This window comes from Centruroides vittatus, unplaced genomic scaffold (assembly GCF_030686945.1).
Source record: "Centruroides vittatus isolate TY-2023 unplaced genomic scaffold, ASM3068694v2 contig_559, whole genome shotgun sequence".
In the NCBI taxonomy this organism is placed as follows: domain Eukaryota; kingdom Metazoa; phylum Arthropoda; class Arachnida; order Scorpiones; family Buthidae; genus Centruroides; species Centruroides vittatus.
The window spans coordinates 913,607-933,020 of NW_027122332.1; the positions used below are offsets into that span (position 1 = coordinate 913,607).

The 19,414-nt window shown below is 28.5% G+C and overlaps 1 protein-coding gene across 2 annotated transcripts in view; it reads right to left on the reverse strand.

The window, feature by feature from the left end:
* Window positions 1–3,308: 3,308 nt before the first annotated feature.
* The window catches only part of LOC136978872 (forkhead box protein K1-like), a 67,587-nt gene continuing 51,481 nt past the window's right edge, over window positions 3,309–19,414 (reverse strand). For both annotated transcript variants that reach the window (XM_067274694.1, XM_067274695.1), the window contains exons 3-7: window positions 13,503–13,821; window positions 7,978–8,171; window positions 6,529–6,749; window positions 5,582–5,755; window positions 3,309–4,376 (exon numbers count right to left, since the gene is read on the reverse strand). In XM_067274694.1, coding sequence (XP_067130795.1) covers window positions 3,949–4,376; window positions 5,582–5,755; window positions 6,529–6,749; window positions 7,978–8,171; window positions 13,503–13,821 — 1,336 coding nt within the window. In that variant the 3' untranslated portion in view covers window positions 3,309–3,948. The remainder of the gene's footprint in view (window positions 4,377–5,581; window positions 5,756–6,528; window positions 6,750–7,977; window positions 8,172–13,502; window positions 13,822–19,414) is intronic.

Consider the following 19,414-nt stretch of genomic DNA (forward strand, 5'->3'; position numbering starts at 1 on the left):
TGCAACACACAAAGTCTTGGGATGACTTACAAATTTAACATCAAATTCTCGAACTTTGAGTTCCATTTTCAATGTTCAACAAAGGATTACTCAGTCCCAATTATTCACGGGCATGGGGATCAGTGTGCATGTTTATTAGTGTCAATTACTCTTAGACATTGATCAGTCTGTATTTGTCAACTTATCTATTAAATTCATTAATAAGTATTATTGTTAATGTTACAAATTTTTTTACTATCCTGGCCATTATATATAACATGGAAAAGTATTGAAATTGTATCAAATTTGATTCATTGAGTTTCTTGCAAATCAACATTTTGAGACCCTCTGAGTGCCAAAAAAGGTAAAACCCAGGATAAAGTTCTCTCTGTGTGTGTGTTAGATTCTGTTTGGTTTAATATCTCAGGATAGGGGGTATAGATTAAGAAACGAAATTTGGCATTATAACTTTATATACAAGGGTAATCCCAAAAGTGAGGTCTATTTTTTTAAATACAAAGAAGCATTTATACAAAAATAAAGTTCATATCATTTTAAAGCTTGAACATTTTTCTATTTTTCTACATAATCACTATTTCGATCGATGCATTTTTGTAGGTGCTGTAGCAGTTTTTGTATGCCCATGTCATACCTTCTCGCCGTAGGTCCCATTTTGCGCACACCTTCCGATATTGCAACTTTTCTGTTAAAATCTTATGAATTGTGCTTGGGGAATGCCCAATAACCAAAATGCAGAAATCATCCAGAGTGATTTGCTGATCTTCATGGATGGTTTGCTCAACTTTTGCAACTGTCTCGTCGGAAATTGACAGTCTGCCGCTTCTTTCTTTGTTGTGAATTTCAGTGTGATCAGCTGCAAACTCCCTATACCACTTGAAGATGTTTTTGACATCTATGCATGACTCGCCATACACATCTGTCAATTGGCAATGAATTTCAATCAGTTTAACATGACATGACAGCGAGCTGGTATGACATGGGCATACAAAAACGCATAGACCGAAATGGCGATTATATAGAAAAATAGATAAATGTTCAAGCTTTAAAATGATATGAACTTTATTTTTGTATAAATGTTTCTTTGTATTTAAAAAATTAGGAGACCTTACTTTTGGGATTACCTTCGTATATGAGGTATTGATTCTATTAGATTTTGGGGTATAGAATACAATTGTGTGTCATATCTTAAGTGGGATCAGACAATGAAAGTTTTATTCATTATTGGCATTTATAATTTTTTAAACACGCATCTCTACCCTCAAAATTAAGCCTTTTGCCTTTTTATAATAATTAATAATATATAAGTTATTTTTCAATGAATCTTGTAAGAATAACACCACATACAATTCAACATTGTGCTAGTATCTTAGTGTTTCTTAAATTTCTTTTTGACAGGAACATTATGCAAATTGTTGCTGGATTTTTTAGATTCTACTGGATTGATTCTGTTAAATAGTTTTGATATTTTGGTTTACTATCGTAATCTCTTCAGAGTATTTATAATAATAAAGTATACTGTACTTTGAACAAATCTGTCATTATTGAGATTTTAATTATTAACCTGTTTATTCTGTTATTAGTGAGAGAAAAAAAATTTCAATTACTATTATTATTATTACAATACAGTTTTAATTATCTAGTGGGACATATACTCCTCGACATCTACATAAAATATTGATGGGACATTGATTGATTTTGTTTTCATCTGTCTTTGCTGCAATAATCATCAGAACTTTTAAACAATAAATATTTTATTTGCTGAAAGTAACTCTTATTATGGCCTTTTGTTTCTGCTGAATTTCTTTACTGAACATCAAAAAGTATCAAATTAATTTATATATAAATACAGTAGAGAGTCATTGATCCGAACTCCGGTAATCCGAATCGCCGGTTATCCGAACGATTTTCAGTCGGACTGTGTCGTGCCGAATCGAACGTTTTTGATACTAGATTTACTTCTAAAGTATAATTTTTTATGTTTTTATATTCTTCAATATATTTATTTTGTTTGTACAAAATAAAGAAATAATTTTTAACGATACGATAGCCTCAATTATTATTATAAAAATTTTCGTTAGGCTTAAAATCGACGAAAATTCAACACGAAGCAACACGCGACGGAGAAAAATTCAACACGAAGTGGCATGCAACAGAGAAAAATTTGAACATCGGACAGGTTAATATATTTTTTCATACATAATCGGTTATCCGAATCACTAATCCGAACAACCCCAGTCCCCAATTGATTCAGATTAACGACTCTCTACTGTACTGTAATTATGTAAGCAGATGTTTCCGAAAAAAAAATCAAAAATGTTAATTTTTAATCAAATATTTGCTAAAGGATTTAAGATTTTTTAAAATTCTTTCTATAATTAACTAACTCCAATTAGAGTTTAATTTAGTAATAGGGGATCTTAACAACTTTTTATTCAAATAAATCAGCTACTTTACTCAACTGCTGCACATTTGATATCCGATAAGTCTCATCAGATAACTAAGACTATATTGTAATAATAAATAATTTAAAATGTAATTATAAGTTTATAAACTTACGTAACTTTCTCATTTCGATTAAATATATTTTTCTGAAATATTTGTTTATCTCTAATATGGAATATAATAAACAGATGACATTACCTTTATAATGAACTTTGCAAATAAACAAAACAATGACTGGGCTATATTACTTACGTGCTTGGTTAGCCAAAGGAGATTTGTGACTTTATAAGGATTTTTGAACCATTTTCGGGAAGAAATGGTCTCACAGTCATAAAATATATATATATATATATATATATATATTTTTGATACCTTGAAGTATTACATTAATAATTTGATACATTTTATGTATCTAAGATTATTTATATTCATTCTAATATAAGGAGCATTTCTCGTTTTTTGACTAGTGAGTGTCAAATTAATTTTTAAACAATGTTATATTCTAATGTGCTACACGGGAATAACAGAATAAAACTTAGGAAATATTACTTTACAATTTTTTGCATTGATTTTTATTTGTATCTAACTGTTATAATTCAATATAACTGAATTTCAAATAATATAAAATGTATTTAGAATTCAAATTAGATACTTTCCTTAAATTAAAAAAAAAAAAAAAAACCACAATGGTTAATAATAAAATTAGTTTACTGTGCAGCATTAATTCCGAAACTAAAATTATTTATAAAACCAGTTATGTTATTGTATATTAACATGTAAGGAGTCATTTAATTTTGTTTGTAATCTCTTAGATGATTATGCAAAAACTTTTGTAATGTACTTCCCAAATTAATACTTCAGTAATATTTATTCCTTAGAGCATAGGATTTATTGGAAGGAAGGATCAAGCAATAATGGCAAGACACTTGTGTACAGTGGAACAATCAAAACATTGTCACATTGATGACAACAGTCTGTATTTGTTTCACATAATGAAAATTGGCCACATGAATAATTGCTATACATTCAAGACTCATTACACCATTGTAATATCATTGTTTTGATTTTCACAATGGCAAGTATACGAGCTTTCGAATCCCTTCGACATCCTTGACACAGACACAATGAAGATTTCGAAACAGTTTGAAAACATTAAGTCTTTTTTGCATTTTCTTTCTTTAATAATGTTTATTTGTCAATTTAGTAGCTAGCCATTAAGATATGCAAAACTCTATAGAAGTTTATTGAAATTTTAAGACTTTTTTACTTTTATTTTCGATAAAGGAGGAAAACTTCTAGAAGCTAGGATAACGAACACGATTCTAGCCACTAGCACCTACTCATTCTTAGCGGGAACTGTATTTCACTGTGAAACCCTCTTCTAATGAATGGCGAGAGTGAGCAGGAGCAAATAGAGTCTGTGGCATGCACAGTTCAACACTTACACATTGACTGTCTCTTAATGATGAATGTTTGTTTATTTTTTTTCTAAGTGAGGTTTTTCTCTTATGAACTGTCACTGCTACAAGATACGGCACTGTCTTCTTTGACCCGTTTTTCAGGTTCCTCCCTGCTCGAACTTATTTCTCCCTCCTGGTTGTTGCCGTCGACTGTGCTCGAAAACGGCCGTTTTGTCGCCAGACTTACGTTAGAAGACGGCGAATTCAAATTATCCATTTCTCCGGTAATTATTTGAAGTTGGGGCATGGTAAAGGTATTTGACTGGCTGATGACCGATGAAGATAGAGTATTACTGTAGGTGTTGGATGGTGATATTACAGAACTAACGGATGAATAAGAGGGAAGAGACGATGGTGGAGCTTGGACTATAACTGTTGGTTGAACTATAGACCTATCTACAGTACCTGAAGAAATTTTTTGTGAATAATGAACATCTGGTTTGGAAGTTGTAGATAACTGGTTATATACTTCTTCTGAAATATTAAAAAAACAAATCAATAATTTAGCAAATAATACAGGAAAACATTTACATATTGACAATTCAAAATTATAATATCTCTAATCTTAATTACAAACAAGTACTTTTGACATTTCGAAATATCATCTTCAGAGCAAGCATACATAACATTTGAATTGCAATTATTTAAAAAGTACATTAAAAGATTCCAAACCCACAGTTTAATTAAACCTTAGCATGTACTTTTTTAGAAAATCAAACAGACATTTAATGCTGAAAGACAGTTTGGCTTACTCTTTATACTTCCAAAATACATTACAATACACTGTATATTTGAGAGAGATGAAACAATAAGTCACTCTCCAAGATTAATACTCAGAGATATTACATAACTATACTAACTCAAATGCATACTAAATAATTTTTTGATTATTAAATAAAGCTAAAAGATGGTCAAATTAAACTACAGATGTCATAATTTTTAAACGAATGTTCGAATTATACACACACTATTCACTATTTATGCATTTGTGTAAATCTCAAGTACAATTTGATTAATTTTTAAAACTGAGAATTTCATATTTCTTGTTTCTTCTTTAACATAAAGCACTAATACATTTTGGCCAGTCAAAGAGCCTATAATTATATCTATTGCAGGCAGGCCTCATTTGCAATGGAATTGACAGTATGGATAAGTGTGGAGTAATTGAGATTTACAAAACAGTTGATATTTTTGACAATTTGCATTATAATCTCTTTAAACTATATATTGATATTAATTTTAAACATAATTTTTTAAAATTCAGCTAAACTTCTGCATGTATTATTTTCATAAGGATGATTTTGTAATCTCTACATATTTTCTACAAAAAATCTAAAGTTCATTTCAGCATAAGCAAGAATGTTGTTATAACAACGGTCCCCAAATTATACTGGTTTTTCTGCTATCTCCAGCTTTAGTTATACATTATTAAGATGTCATAGCGACAATTGAAATATTGTATCTGAAATGAAATGAATGAAAGCTAGTGCAAATAAATCATAGCATAAGATTTGAAATTTTGTATCCAAATATGAATTAGAAGAAAGAAATGTATATTCTTTTTTCTAATTCGTGACAGTCATAAAATAAATGTTGTGAAGTTACAACAAATATATATTTTATGCAACAACAAACCGACATATTCTATGAATTAATAATAACGTGTTAAATATATTCACCTTGTTCCTGTTTTTCATCCTGATGTGACACTTTATTCAACACTCCATTTGTTGTCATCGAAACCGGCTGAGATGTGATCAATACTTTCTGCTTGGCACCAGAAAATGCCATGACATGAGAACTGTTACCTAAAGGTTGTAGCATTGAACTTGTATTGGTGACATTAGCATGTCCTAATAAAAATAATTATCATTAAGTTTCATTTTTTAATCTGTCGTTTCTTCAATATTACATTTCTAACAAATAAATTAATATGTAACAAACTGATAAACAGTCATAAGTATTTAAATTAATCAAACAAAACAATGATACTTCATAGATTTTGTCACTTCTACTTAAAACAAATGGGAATCAATTTGTTTTGTAATTTATGTACAATGGTTTGAATCTCAAAATCAAATGGCCTATGTCTATAACATACTAGAATTTGTTTTTTTTTTACTGAATTTTAATTTGTCACAAAGGAATAAAATGCTAGCAAAAGCTATAAGCATATTTACACTATAATCGACAAATTTCAAATTCCAACACTTACACATGAGATTGATTATTAACTGAACATTAGTACATTGATACTGAATATAAATCATCATTTACACATTTCATTTTATGCATGTCTAACTCTAAAAAACAATTTTCAGAAGATTGTGACCATTGATTGGTTATTGTGATGATTAAATATAAAATGCAGTTAAATAATAACTTCAAAAGCAATCATTTTCATCATATTCAAAATATGTTTTACATGTTATACATTTTAAGGTCATTTTACAAATAAAATTAATTCAATTTTACGTCATTTTAGATTCTCCCATTATTTGCAACCTTTTAATTTCGTTTCCATATATATAATTTTTAACATTTCCTATTAAACAATAACATGCAAACTATTTTCAATTATTATTCACTCCATCCATAATAAAATAGATAATTCAAATCTACTTACTCGGGGAACCAGGAGCCGAAAGACTAGCTTTTATTTCATTAGACGAAACAGATAAGTAAGAGCCTGGCGGAGGTAACATGGCCGAAGCAGCAGTAGTAAAAGGATTTTCCAGTGTATTCGCATCCACCAAATTTTCGGGTACGGGACTCGGTTCTCTCGAAAGGGAATCGGGTGTGACGAGTCCGCTTGGGCCGCTGTGACTTGGCGATGCAGGAGCCGACCTAAATTTCATTCGAAGCGTATTATTATAAAGAAGAATTTATTCTGGTGTGTTAAAATCTTCATTTTGAATTTATGGAAAATAATTACATCTTAATAGCAATTGAAATGGATGAATTATAATAAAGCAAATTGTCGAAGTTCTGGTTACCAATAAGATACTTTAAATAATAAGTTAAAAATTGACTGAATTTGCTCAATTTGTACTTTATTTTACTTTTTATTTTTCTTCTAAATTCAAATTTGTAATTTTTAAATATAAAACAATTTTATTCTATTTATTCTGTCAGCTGAGGATGACCTAAGTCAATGTCAAAAACATTTCCAATTAAATAGCTTTTTGGTAACCAGAACTTTAGCACTTTGTTTTGTTATTGTTATTAATATTATTATTGTTGTGGTGTCAAGTTTTGTTGACCATCATGAATAAATTGTTTGGCATTTTATATATATATGGATAATTATATTATAAAAATACAGCATGATCTCGGTAACCTGGCCATTTGCTAGTTTGACTTGCTCGATAAGCCGACACTTGGGTATTACTGGCCCAGTTGCCAAGTCGTACAAGCTTCCCACTAGTTTAAACTCCAGTTCCCACTAAACATGGCATGATATTAAAGATTGTTAGACTTGTCATCTTAGGCTTACTCAAAAAAGTACAGTATCTTGCAACAAAATACTGTATAAATACACAAATCAGCCTTGTGAAATTTCCTAAAAAAATACCCACTAAATTTAATGGAAATCCATCAATTTGGCAATGCTGATTATCAGTGACAACAGCACTCTTGGATGTTCTAAGCAGTACTCCAAGTTATGAATTTCTGCATCAGTAACATTTGAATCTACACCTTCAAATTGGTTTATATGCCAGTGAATTCACCTTACTTCCAATGGCAATGTCCTTAATCTGACACTGTTCTGGTCCCACGTAGGTCAGATTATCAGATTACTGAGATTGTACTGTTAAGCTTAGTTCATACTGAGAGCGATTCACTGGCGAAAGCAAAAAACAGAGCAAATTGTGCTCAGTGTGAACTAAGCTTAACTCATAAAACAAAGAATAACTTCAAGATATTACTCAAAAACATATTTGCTCAAATGTTTTGAAAATATTTTCATTCCTACATTAGAAGCTATTAAATACATTTAACGTATTTGAAAAATTCTACTTTACTTAGTTAACAATTAATTTTTAACTTAAGTACATAAAATTAAATAAATTACCTGGAGGATAAATTTCCATAAGGAGTACGAAAACATGGGACACCTCGCTGCCGCCGTCGACGAAAAGCCTGCTCGACTAATTTAGTTTCCGATGTCGGATCTATTCTCCAAAACGAACCTTTACCTGGTTCTTCTTGAGATCGTGGTACTTTGACAAAATATCTATTCAAGGACAGATTGTGTCGAATTGAATTCTAAATAAAAGAAAAAAAAAAAGAATAAATTCATTGTAGAATTTCATTATTACTGAAATCTCTAATATAAAATGAATTTATTAAAATTCATTTCATATTAGAGATAATGGCAAAATTTATTTAATTTTATTAAAACTATTAAATTGTCACCGAGCCTTCAACAAATTTGAAATATACGTAAAAATAAAGCTATAACAACTGCCGTACAACATCGGACTAAATATCAGGTATAATATTTTATAAATTACTGATAAATTTGACCCTAGAGGAGGCATTATGAGTTAAATTTAAGCAACATTAAACGTAAGGACAGAGCCAGATAGAAATAACAGGAGCAATCTTCCCTACGAATATTTTTTCTTTTTTTGATAATGGAAATTTCATTACTTCTTAAAATAATGTTCATATTTTAATATTTTTATTACTACTTTTCACTTTTGTTACATTTTTATGTTGAAGTTTATGTAGTTTATTTTAAGTAATTATTAAAACAATACAAATTTTTATATATTGTTTATTTCATTACATAAAACTTAAAAATTTCCCCCAATATTTTCGCCCATATCTTCCTTTCATTGAGCAGTACGAAATAAAAACAAAACTGGATAGCAGCAATTACAGCCGAAAAACAAATGTTTTCAATTGTATTATATTATATTAATTAACTGTCTTCAGATTTAGCCATAAAATTCCATGTTATATTCTAGTTTATTACACAGCATAAGCCAACAAAACCATGTAAATACATTTTACTAGCTCATACTTTGGAATGCATATAGAGTTGAAAACATTCATTTTTTTTCTTCAAATCTTTGTCCAGCATAATTTACATTTCCATTCAATTTCAATATCACGACAGCTTGATTTAATACTCATTCACATTGATAAAACATATCATTTATTTCATTTTACCCCTCGTTGAAAGCTCAAAACTTAAAAGCGATCATTAAACTTTCAAATTTAACTTTATTTTGTTATATTTTTTAAATTTTACAGCATTTTTCTGCAATCAAATTCAATGATAATGAAATATATTTTAGTGATTGTTAAATTCTGCCAAGTTTAAAATACAATTTGAGCTTGTACAAATCAATAATTTTTCTCAATTTTTTTAATACTTCAAAATGAAAGATACTTAAATTCCTTTAATTAAAAGAATCTAATGCATTTAAACTTTAAAAATTACTACATTTTATTAATTTAACAAAATATATACATATATAATTTACGTTTCTTTTATTTTAAGAAGATAAATTCAGTGTTTAAAATAAATTAGCATTCTATTTATATTTCTTCATTACTTTAACCTGTATTTACCAAATAATTTTTTTGTATTATTTAAATTTATGTTTACAGTTCCTATCACTCTGTATACAGGATAAAAATTTTCCAGGGAATAATTAAAGGAAAAAATTTACGAATAAGCAACGAAGGAAAAAACTTCATTCTAGAGAAACAATATCCCGCCAGTTAGAATTTGCTTAAAATATCGGAAGTAATTTCTTGTCAAATTTCAAATATTTTCCCATCGTATGCTTTTTTAATATTTGATTAATGCTGCAGAATCATTTTACTTCACTAATTGTTAATATTGTAACTTTAAAGCCGCATCTTTTGAACATCTAAAGATGCACTTCATTCAAAGTTATTTCTATTTCTTGCACAAACTTTAAATTCCTTTCCAGAATCACTGTTTCCATTATACGGAAAAAGACTTTAATATGCTAACTAGACGAAATTCAATCGACTTTTAATTAAATCGTATACCAAATGGCATACAGAGTCGAAGTTCAGAAATTTCACTAAATTATGAACAAGCAAAAATAAAAAATAAAGTATACATAAAACACCAGCTATTCCTATGTTTAATACACTTTAAAATGTATTAAATGGATATTTTAAAATGAAAAATGTCTGCATAGTAAAGATACTGGAGAGAAACACCAAGATATTTACTAATTATGAGAAAAATAAACTGTCTTTAATGTTAAAAACAAACTGACTGGGGGAAAAATAATCACAACTTAATCCCAAAGTTGTTTGTCTAAAATATAAAGGAAAGACATGGTTCAAAACTGGAATAAATTTGGCAAAATTTCAAAAATCTAACTTCAAACACACAAAAAAAAAAAAAAAATTAATTTCAAAATAAAAAGCGCTACGTTGTCAAGATGAAAAATTGATTAACCAGAATCATATTTTTAGAAAGAACAGTTATCAAAAATACTTTTTAAAAACAATCCAATTGTTTTTAATTCATTTACACTATTATTATTTAATCATTTTATAATTCTCAATAATTTTAAATTGTTAACACACCCAAACACAAAATTTTATAAAGTTTTATAAAAAAAACTGTAAATGCTAATAACGAATAAATTTGTCATTAAGCCTGACCCTACTGAAGTTACACACAACCCCCATTATCTCTCCACTCCCTCGACCTTTAACCATCAAAATTTAATAGCATCGATCCCCCTAATTAACAAAAACCTCTCTGAAAAATTCCAGAAATATTCGACAAAAACACAGGAGTTATTAAACTTCAGAAAGGGTGAACAAACTAGTGCCCCTCACACATACACATTAACATCCATACATACATTAAAAAAAAAAACCTAAACTTTTTTGCATTTCTCAGCATTTCACGGAGTCCTAAGTCCAAAAATGTGAAAATCTGGGGGGTCATTTCTTGCTGGATCGCCATACTTTCCCTCTGTTATAACAGCCGGGAAAGTAAAAAACTGGTCAAGAACAACCAAAAATATATTAAAACTCAAAATCCAGCAAAGTTTAAAATGTATTTAATAAGAAACAAGCATTTTTGGTACAGTGATGTTACTAGTAGTACAGTGTTAAATTCTGGACCTCACGTAGGGCCTTCCAAGCTCATGCTAATGTGTTATTGTCTTTATAATTGATTGCCGAGCCTTTCTTGCATTCTTTATAAACTTCTAGCTTTTCTGTCAGACCAATTCTTTGAGTGATATATTAGGCATGGTTGGTCAAAGTGAGTAAGCACATCCATGTTTGCTGCAAAAGTGATCAACAATGTAGATATCTGTTTTTTCTTGATCGAAGATTGGTATTCTCATAGGTGCTGATATAATGGGCACGTAGTAGCCTCGATGTAATGTAAGAGTTTGCCTACTATATTATCTGTTACAGGTACTGAATACTGGAAGGTTACTTCTGTCCAGTGGATCTTTGTTGCTTCTAAGCAGGAAATAAACAGTTGGATTCTTCTATAGGCTATGGTAAGATGTTTTGCCTTGGCAATTAGTTGAAGTTGTATGGTATGTGAGAATTATATTTCATGGTGCTATGAATTTGGAGGCTTGTTTTTATTCTAGGAGTATTTTAGGCATTTCTTAATTAGTCTCCTGATGAATGTAGAATGGTATCCATGTTATGTTACAATGTTAACTCTCAAGCAACCAGAAACTATTTATTTGGCATCTACCAATCCCCATGGATTTTGGTTAACTGAGAATCTACTGTATAATAATACATTCATTGACAAAAAAAGTTATGCACAAAGGAGAAGCCATGTTTATAACCATTTTAAATTCATATAAATTATTCTTTTTCAGCTAACAAATTTAATACATTTCATAGTATTCCTGAGGAACCTCCATAACCTAATTCCACCAATTTATGTCGCTTCTCGAGACACAGCATATTTTTGTAATTTATATCAATTCTTTAAAAAACTATTAGCTTTATATTATTATTCATTTGCTTTTTATTAGAATAACTTGCTATATAAATTAAGTAAGTGATCGAAAGAAAACGTTGTAATTTAAAATAATGCCGAGAACAAATTAATAATAAGCTTTGTCAAAAATACATAGACGATGTTCCAAAATCAACTCTCTACTTATCATTTTACACTACAAACATCAAGATTTAAATTTGATGCCTTGTAATATATATATCACAAGGCATCAAATTTAAATCTTGATGTTTGTATATATATATGTTAGATATATATACAAACATATGTATGTTAGATATATATATATATATTTTAATTTTTTAAGACTTCAAATATTTCTGATGACATATTCATTATTTATTTTTGAATGTACTTCATTTTATTTTCTACTTCAAATAAACATTTTCTGTCAACAAGTAGATGAGAGAGAAGAGTCAATGTAGATTTACACACGTACACAGAAGTCAAATCATACCTAAATATAATTCTTAAATACAGTAGAGTCCCGTACAACGCATGGGATTCGTTACACGTTATAGAAAATCGCGTTATCGAAACCTACATTATCACACGACTTATGGAAGTTTAAACCTTAGCCTATAAGTTATAAAAAAAAACGTATACCTTTGATCGACAAAATTCGAGGGTTGTTGCTTGCTTTATTTGCGCATTGTACTGGACTCTACTGTATTACTTCAACAAGCCACTATAAAAATTTTCTTGTTCTCACATGAACAAGAAAACATATGACATTATTCTTGTTCTCATATGAAAAATCTTTCAATTCTTTTCTTCGTAACAGTCTATATCTTATCTAGAATGGCCATCCCATATTTTAAAAGGATGGTTATTCTAAACAAATTACTAATTATTGCTAAAATTATAAGCAAACTTAGCCCATTTTCCTTTAGTATAAGTGATAAATTTAATATAATTTTTTTTGATATTTTCGAAATTTAATAAATTAATTTTAAAAATAACCGGTAAAAAATCTCAAAAATCTCCAAGATAGACATTATCGTTTGAAATTCGGCGTGTAAAGCTTTTTGTGAAATTACGAAAACACCTGATTCCATAACATCGATTATCCACATAATTCATCTATATAAGGAAAAATAAATGTTATGAAATGTTCATTTTGATTCTAGTTAAATCTATCTATATGATATATTTTAATGATTTCAATGACTATTACTATTACAAATTAATTATTGACGTTAAAAATTTCCTTCTAAGAAATGCCATATCATTACTTAAATTAGCAATAAATTAAATAATTTATTTTAATTTTAATAAAACATAATGCTACAATTAATCATTAGGGTATGGCTCTACATAATCCAAAGTAAAATCTAACAATAAAAATATATATTTAAAATGAGATATAAACTTACAAACAGCACCTTAAACTGAACAATGAAATCTCTTCTTACGAAAAGTTAACAAATTTTATTTTGTAACAATATCGAAATTACTCCTTTCTCGATGTTTTAAACAGATCGAGTACGAGAAAGATTCGTAGACAAAGAAGAATATTCTAATTTTACTACTTATAATTTAATAAATGAAATGGTTAAAATATTTTTAAAAATAGGTATAGGTATTATACATACTTGCCAGCCTTTATCAGCTGTTCTATAATATGGATAATTCTTTGTAATATAAGAGTAAATTCCACTTAACGTCAATTGCCTCTCTGGTGCCGACGAAATAGCCTGTACAATTAGCTGAGCATACGAGAATGGCGGTTTCTGGTCATCTTTTGGGTTTTCGTTATTATTGTGCCCTATTTCGGTAATAGGTGCCTTCTGTTCTTGCTTGTCTTCTATATTTGCTGCTGCTGCTGCATAAGCTGCTGCCATTTGTAAATCAGATACGATATTACGCCGGTGAGATCCACCTCTTGGGCTTGCTGGACATGAATTGGCAGCACTAAATTAGATTAAAAGAAAAAACAATTGAGTTATGTATAAGTTAAATGAATTCTAGCATTTATGATTTTATGCAAAATTATGCTTTGAATTATTTACATATAGATTAGAAAAATGGCATCTCATTACAGTGTATATATAAAAGTCATATACAAAATTTCAATACCATTAATCAAAACAATTCAGTTAGAATAAATTGTAATTAAAAAGATTACGTTATCAATAGTTTTATTAAGTTTTACTTTTGCAATTAACTAATCATATTTAATATTTTAGATTAAACAAATTTGTACTCAAAAGAAAAGAATTAATCTATAAATCAGGCATGGCCAACCTAATACACCTTGATTGCATGTGATCTCTCTTGACTTTTTCTATGGTTTAAGCACTATCAAGATCCTTAAACATACAGTATTTTTTTTCATAAATACTGTGTAATAAGTCTGTACGTCCAGTAAACCAAAGCCATATGGCTACAAGAACTAAATTTGAAAATTAGTTATGTATAACATCCTCATTTCCTTTAAAAATGTAAAATTTCCTTTACATGAAATTTCGTAAAATCCAATGCTTGACTTATTCTCACATCAAAACAGTACTGTTTGCCCATTTTCTATACAAAGGTTGTCTACATCTGCTGTAAATGTACTGTACAACACTTCTATTTTACTAGAGCATTCGAATAAATAAATAAACTTGAATTTTGCAACTTTAGTACTTCCAAAGTTTCATAACTCATCTTGAAAGGTATAAAAATTTAAAAACTGCTTCTTCCTTTTAAGATAAATTGAGAAAAAATGAGTTGATAACTTCAGATTGAAATATGAAGCTCCAAAGAAAGTACAAGTTTTGTTCGTTTTAATATTTTTGAAAAAACAGCTATTTAAAATGATTTTTCAGTGTACTATTATCTCTAAAAAAGTTCTCATTAGATGGGCAGTTGGGTCAAAATTTGATGTATATTTAAAATTTTGACACACACACACAATCTAAATTTGATGAAAATTCACCTCAGAGTTCGAATAATGCTTTGAAGTTTAAACTGCACTCAAATGGCAACCTGTTGTGCATCCAAGTTGTCTTTTGCTCTCGTATGACGTTTGTACTTTCTTGTGCTTTTATCACTTTATTTTTGGCGTGTTTGCTTATATACAGTATATTTTTTGTTGTTCATTGATTTTTAAACACAGCTTTTAAACACCCTGTAAGTTTTGTATCCATTAGTTCAGAATTTCTTGAACGTTACTTTTAATGTTTGAAGTTTAGTAGCATCTTCCTCATACACATTTGAAACTGTTTTTATTGTTTGTAAGATGTTATATCCTTTCTGAAACTCATAAAGCATATGTCCAATATACTTTTTATCTGAAGACATTTCACAACCTGATGTTATTCAAACAAAATGTGGAAAAATTAGTTTAAAATAAGTATTTAAACAAAGAACACAATATCACATTAGAAATATTGTGAGATTGTGTTCTTTATAACTGAATGTTATAATTAAACTACACATCTATGTTAAGTACGACAGCTGTTAATAATATGATAAAACCTTCCGTTGAACACAATATAACTGTTATTTATTAACCGTAGCATTCGAGAAGTGTACGGAAGCAACAAAGTCTAAAAGGAAGGTTGTAATGTGTATGTATGAAATGAAAAAGGAACTTATCACAACGTGTGAAAGCTACACACATATAGTGAACCCGGTAGCAATGTTTAAGATTCCGAAGTTCGCGATATACAAGTAGTTAATTCAATTTTTATTTTATGAAACAGTATTTATGTATTTTATTTATTGTTTTTATGTTTTAATTTATTATTAGGGCATTTTATTGTGATATTTTTACCTTAATTTATGTATATTTGTCATTTTAAGTTTATTGAAATAGGTGTTATTTAGTATCTGGAAATAAATTAATCGATTTTCCATTATTTATAAAGTGAAAAATTGCTTTGGACTTTAAACAATTCAGAGTTTGAATGGCCTCCTGGAATGAATTAAATTCCAACTATGAGACACCACCGTAATTAAAAACATCGAAACAAAAACAAATATTAACGTAACTGTAAGTTAATAATCAAAACCAAACCAATTGTATCAAACTCAACTATATAAAGATACTAGAGATAAACTAAGCAAAGTTGAATGTAACATTTAAAATTTTGAGAAATAGCAATATGAAAATAACTAATGCGAGCTTCAGAAAAATTAAAAATTTAAATTCACTTAAAATTCTTATTGTACAGATCAATTTCTTACATTCATTGCAAATTTCAGTTTATACAAATATAAATATCTCACGAAACCCGATACATCACAATAAAGCCTGTATAACATCAGGCTATACATCAGTAGTTTATAATTATTGCCGATATATAGCCTGATGTTATATGACAGTCAATGTAGCTTTAAATTTCAGTTAATTTTATTAAGTCAATCTTAAATGATTTCTAAATAATTGAGGAATATGATAAAGATAACATTGTAGGGTGCTAAAATGGCATTGTATTTAAGTCTGATTAAACAGCAACTATTACTTATGAAAAATTGAAATTCGACTTTCATAGTAGGACATGGTTTTATATAAAAAATCAATTAGCAACACGTTTATTAAATAAAATGACTTAAAAACTAACTCCAAACAATCTTCCAAATTATTGGGCGAGTTTTGGGCTACGTTAATGATTAGTTACTAATTAATTTCACTATTCGAAACATGTAACTTGACTAGTCAAATTAATTTGTAATTAATCATCAATGTAGCCAAAAAATAACCTGATAATTCAGCAGATCATTTGGAGTTAGTTAATTAAATTGGGTTATGAGTTGTTGTCGTAATGTATTTAGTTAGAAACAATAAAAAAAACTATAACTGATTATTTCGATAAAGATGCAGAATCAAAGGAATATCTATATTCAATTACAGTAATCTGAAAAAGCCATTATAAATGCATGTTTATAGATTGGCCTTTTTTTTTTCTAAAATAACAATAAAAATGAATAGTATCATGTGGGATCATTGTTATCAGATGTATAAAGAGTACATACATATTTTTATTTATAAGTTCAAAATGTTGATATTAAATGAATACAAGTATAAAGAAATTTGAACGTTTTCTGTTACAAAACTCTTCAGATGTTGAAATTTGTAAATTTTTGTAAACATTTTTAACTTTATATATGTTTGATTTATTGAATATTTAAATGGTATTTTACTTGTATTTTAAACTAATGATACCATATCATTTCTCTATAATACCCAATACAAGAATAATTCTTTTTTATTTTTAATTTCCTAGCAAACTTATATCAAATATGAATAGTTTATTGAAAGCACCAAAATCATCTTTATGAAATATTACAATAAAACCCTCCTAATATATAATTTGAAAATGTTTTATATTTTATTTTTTCAATAACTTTTCATAGTGTTGTAACATGTAATAGTTATCAAGACGGGTTAAGAGTGTAATCAGAAATTTTCTATCATATCTAATTTATTGATATACAGATTATTTATTTATGCACTATAAAAAAAAAATACTTTTACCTTCTAAACTAATCCATAAAACATTGATTTTTTATGATAAATAACATTTTTTAATTAAAACAAGTAAAATGGCAAAGCCATTTTTGGGACGAGAGTATGTTTCGGAGAGCACGAGAAATGCATGCACAAATCTTGCACTCACACTTGTTTGTAGAAACAGTCTCAGCATTTCGTATTTTCTTTTGACCTGGTTCTCGGTCCCCCGACTACCTACAAGTCTGGTTTATTTTATGTGCGCATGATTTGGGCATCAAATACTCTCTGCCAAATTGCAACTCCTGACATGTACTCCTTCATACCCTCTAAGGTGTGCAGCTTTGACAGCAGTGCAATTTTAGAGGAGAGACATAGTCTTGTCAATAAATGACAAAATTTTTGCATTATACTTTCTATTAGATTAATTATTGCACCTGCTTATATGCTTCCTCTTTGCATTTTTGAAACATTCTGAAGATTTATGCCCAGTCACACGATTATTTTCGAATTTTATGAATTTATTCATTCTGGTGACTGATTGATCAATAGTAATTGTTACACACCCCTCCCTCCTACAATTTTCTTTGATTTTATTATGGAGATTAGCATTTATCAAATTATTTATATTGCTTTGATATCACGATAACTGTTTACTTTTCACTATATTACAATTCACATTATTGACTTAAATGCTATTTGTTTTTCCTTATACTAAGTTTAGATAAACTAGCTTTCAGCTTCAAATCTTTTAATCCTAATAATTATATGCATTGTTAAAACTTTAACTGATTATTTTGATAAAAATGTAGAATCAGAAGAATATTTTGTATTCACTTAATCTAAAAAAAGCGATTGTAAACATGGTCTAAAGAGTTTAGCATATTCTTTAAAATAACAATAGAAATGGCTAATAGACTTATAGGATCATTGTTATCAAATGGTTTCATTGCATATACAGTATAAACATTAGATACAGATAATATGTAAACAAAAAATTAAAAATTCATTCGTCAAGATCTTGTATCATCCTCTAATCAAACTAGTTAAAAAATATATCTAAATAGCTAATATACTTGGAAATGCTCAAATTATTGTAACGAAAGCCAAACAGGTTTGAAAACTACATGTGATTTTATTAAATGTTGTTGCGTTTGGTAGTTGGTGATTATGTGGACGTATATTAAATAATTGTTTCCTTTTGTTCGTACGGAATTTCATCATTTTTCTTTTTATTCTGTCTTAATAAATATTGTTTTATTTACATGTATTCGTATAGACATGCATCCATTGTATTTTACAGAAATATTCACAAGATTAAAAATGTTCAATAGTTTTTAATGTATAATATTTTATTAATGTGTCTTCGAGTTATATATAATTATTATGATTAAAAGACTTTGATCAATTAAAGATCCAATAAAAAAATGCAATTTCTGTCATACACGTACCTAATTTTCAGCTTACATTTAGTCAAATTCCTTTCACTTCTCTGGATAATGGTAATTTGTTTATTTTAACTTAAGTGTAATTCTATTTATTACACTCGTTTTAAATTATTTATAAACTCTACCCTTATGAAAAAGTATTAACTATATTTTAGACTGTAGTTCATTCCTTTGCTAACTCAAATACTAAACTCAGGCATACATTTGCACTTTTGATATGAAAAATATATTCATACCCCAGGGCTTCCCTTTTAAAGACCCTGCTTATACAAAAAATAAACAACAACAATTATTTTTCTACTTCAATGTCATTGAGTATAAACATTAGCTCATGGCAAACATTATTTCATTATTTGGAAAAAAATAATCAGAAATGCAATTAAAAAAATTTTTTTTCCTGTCTGATAGGTCCCTAAAGCTCATGGACCCCAGGCGCACCTCCTCTTATAGGGCCTGCATGCACCTCTAAATTTCCAGAAATAAGCAGCTTTAATATCATACACTAAACCAGTATCAAGTGAACCAAACTACAAAATAGAACATTGTACAAGATGTATATTGAATATAAGAGAAAGAATCCATATTTTACAATCCCAAATATAAGAACAAAATTCTCAAG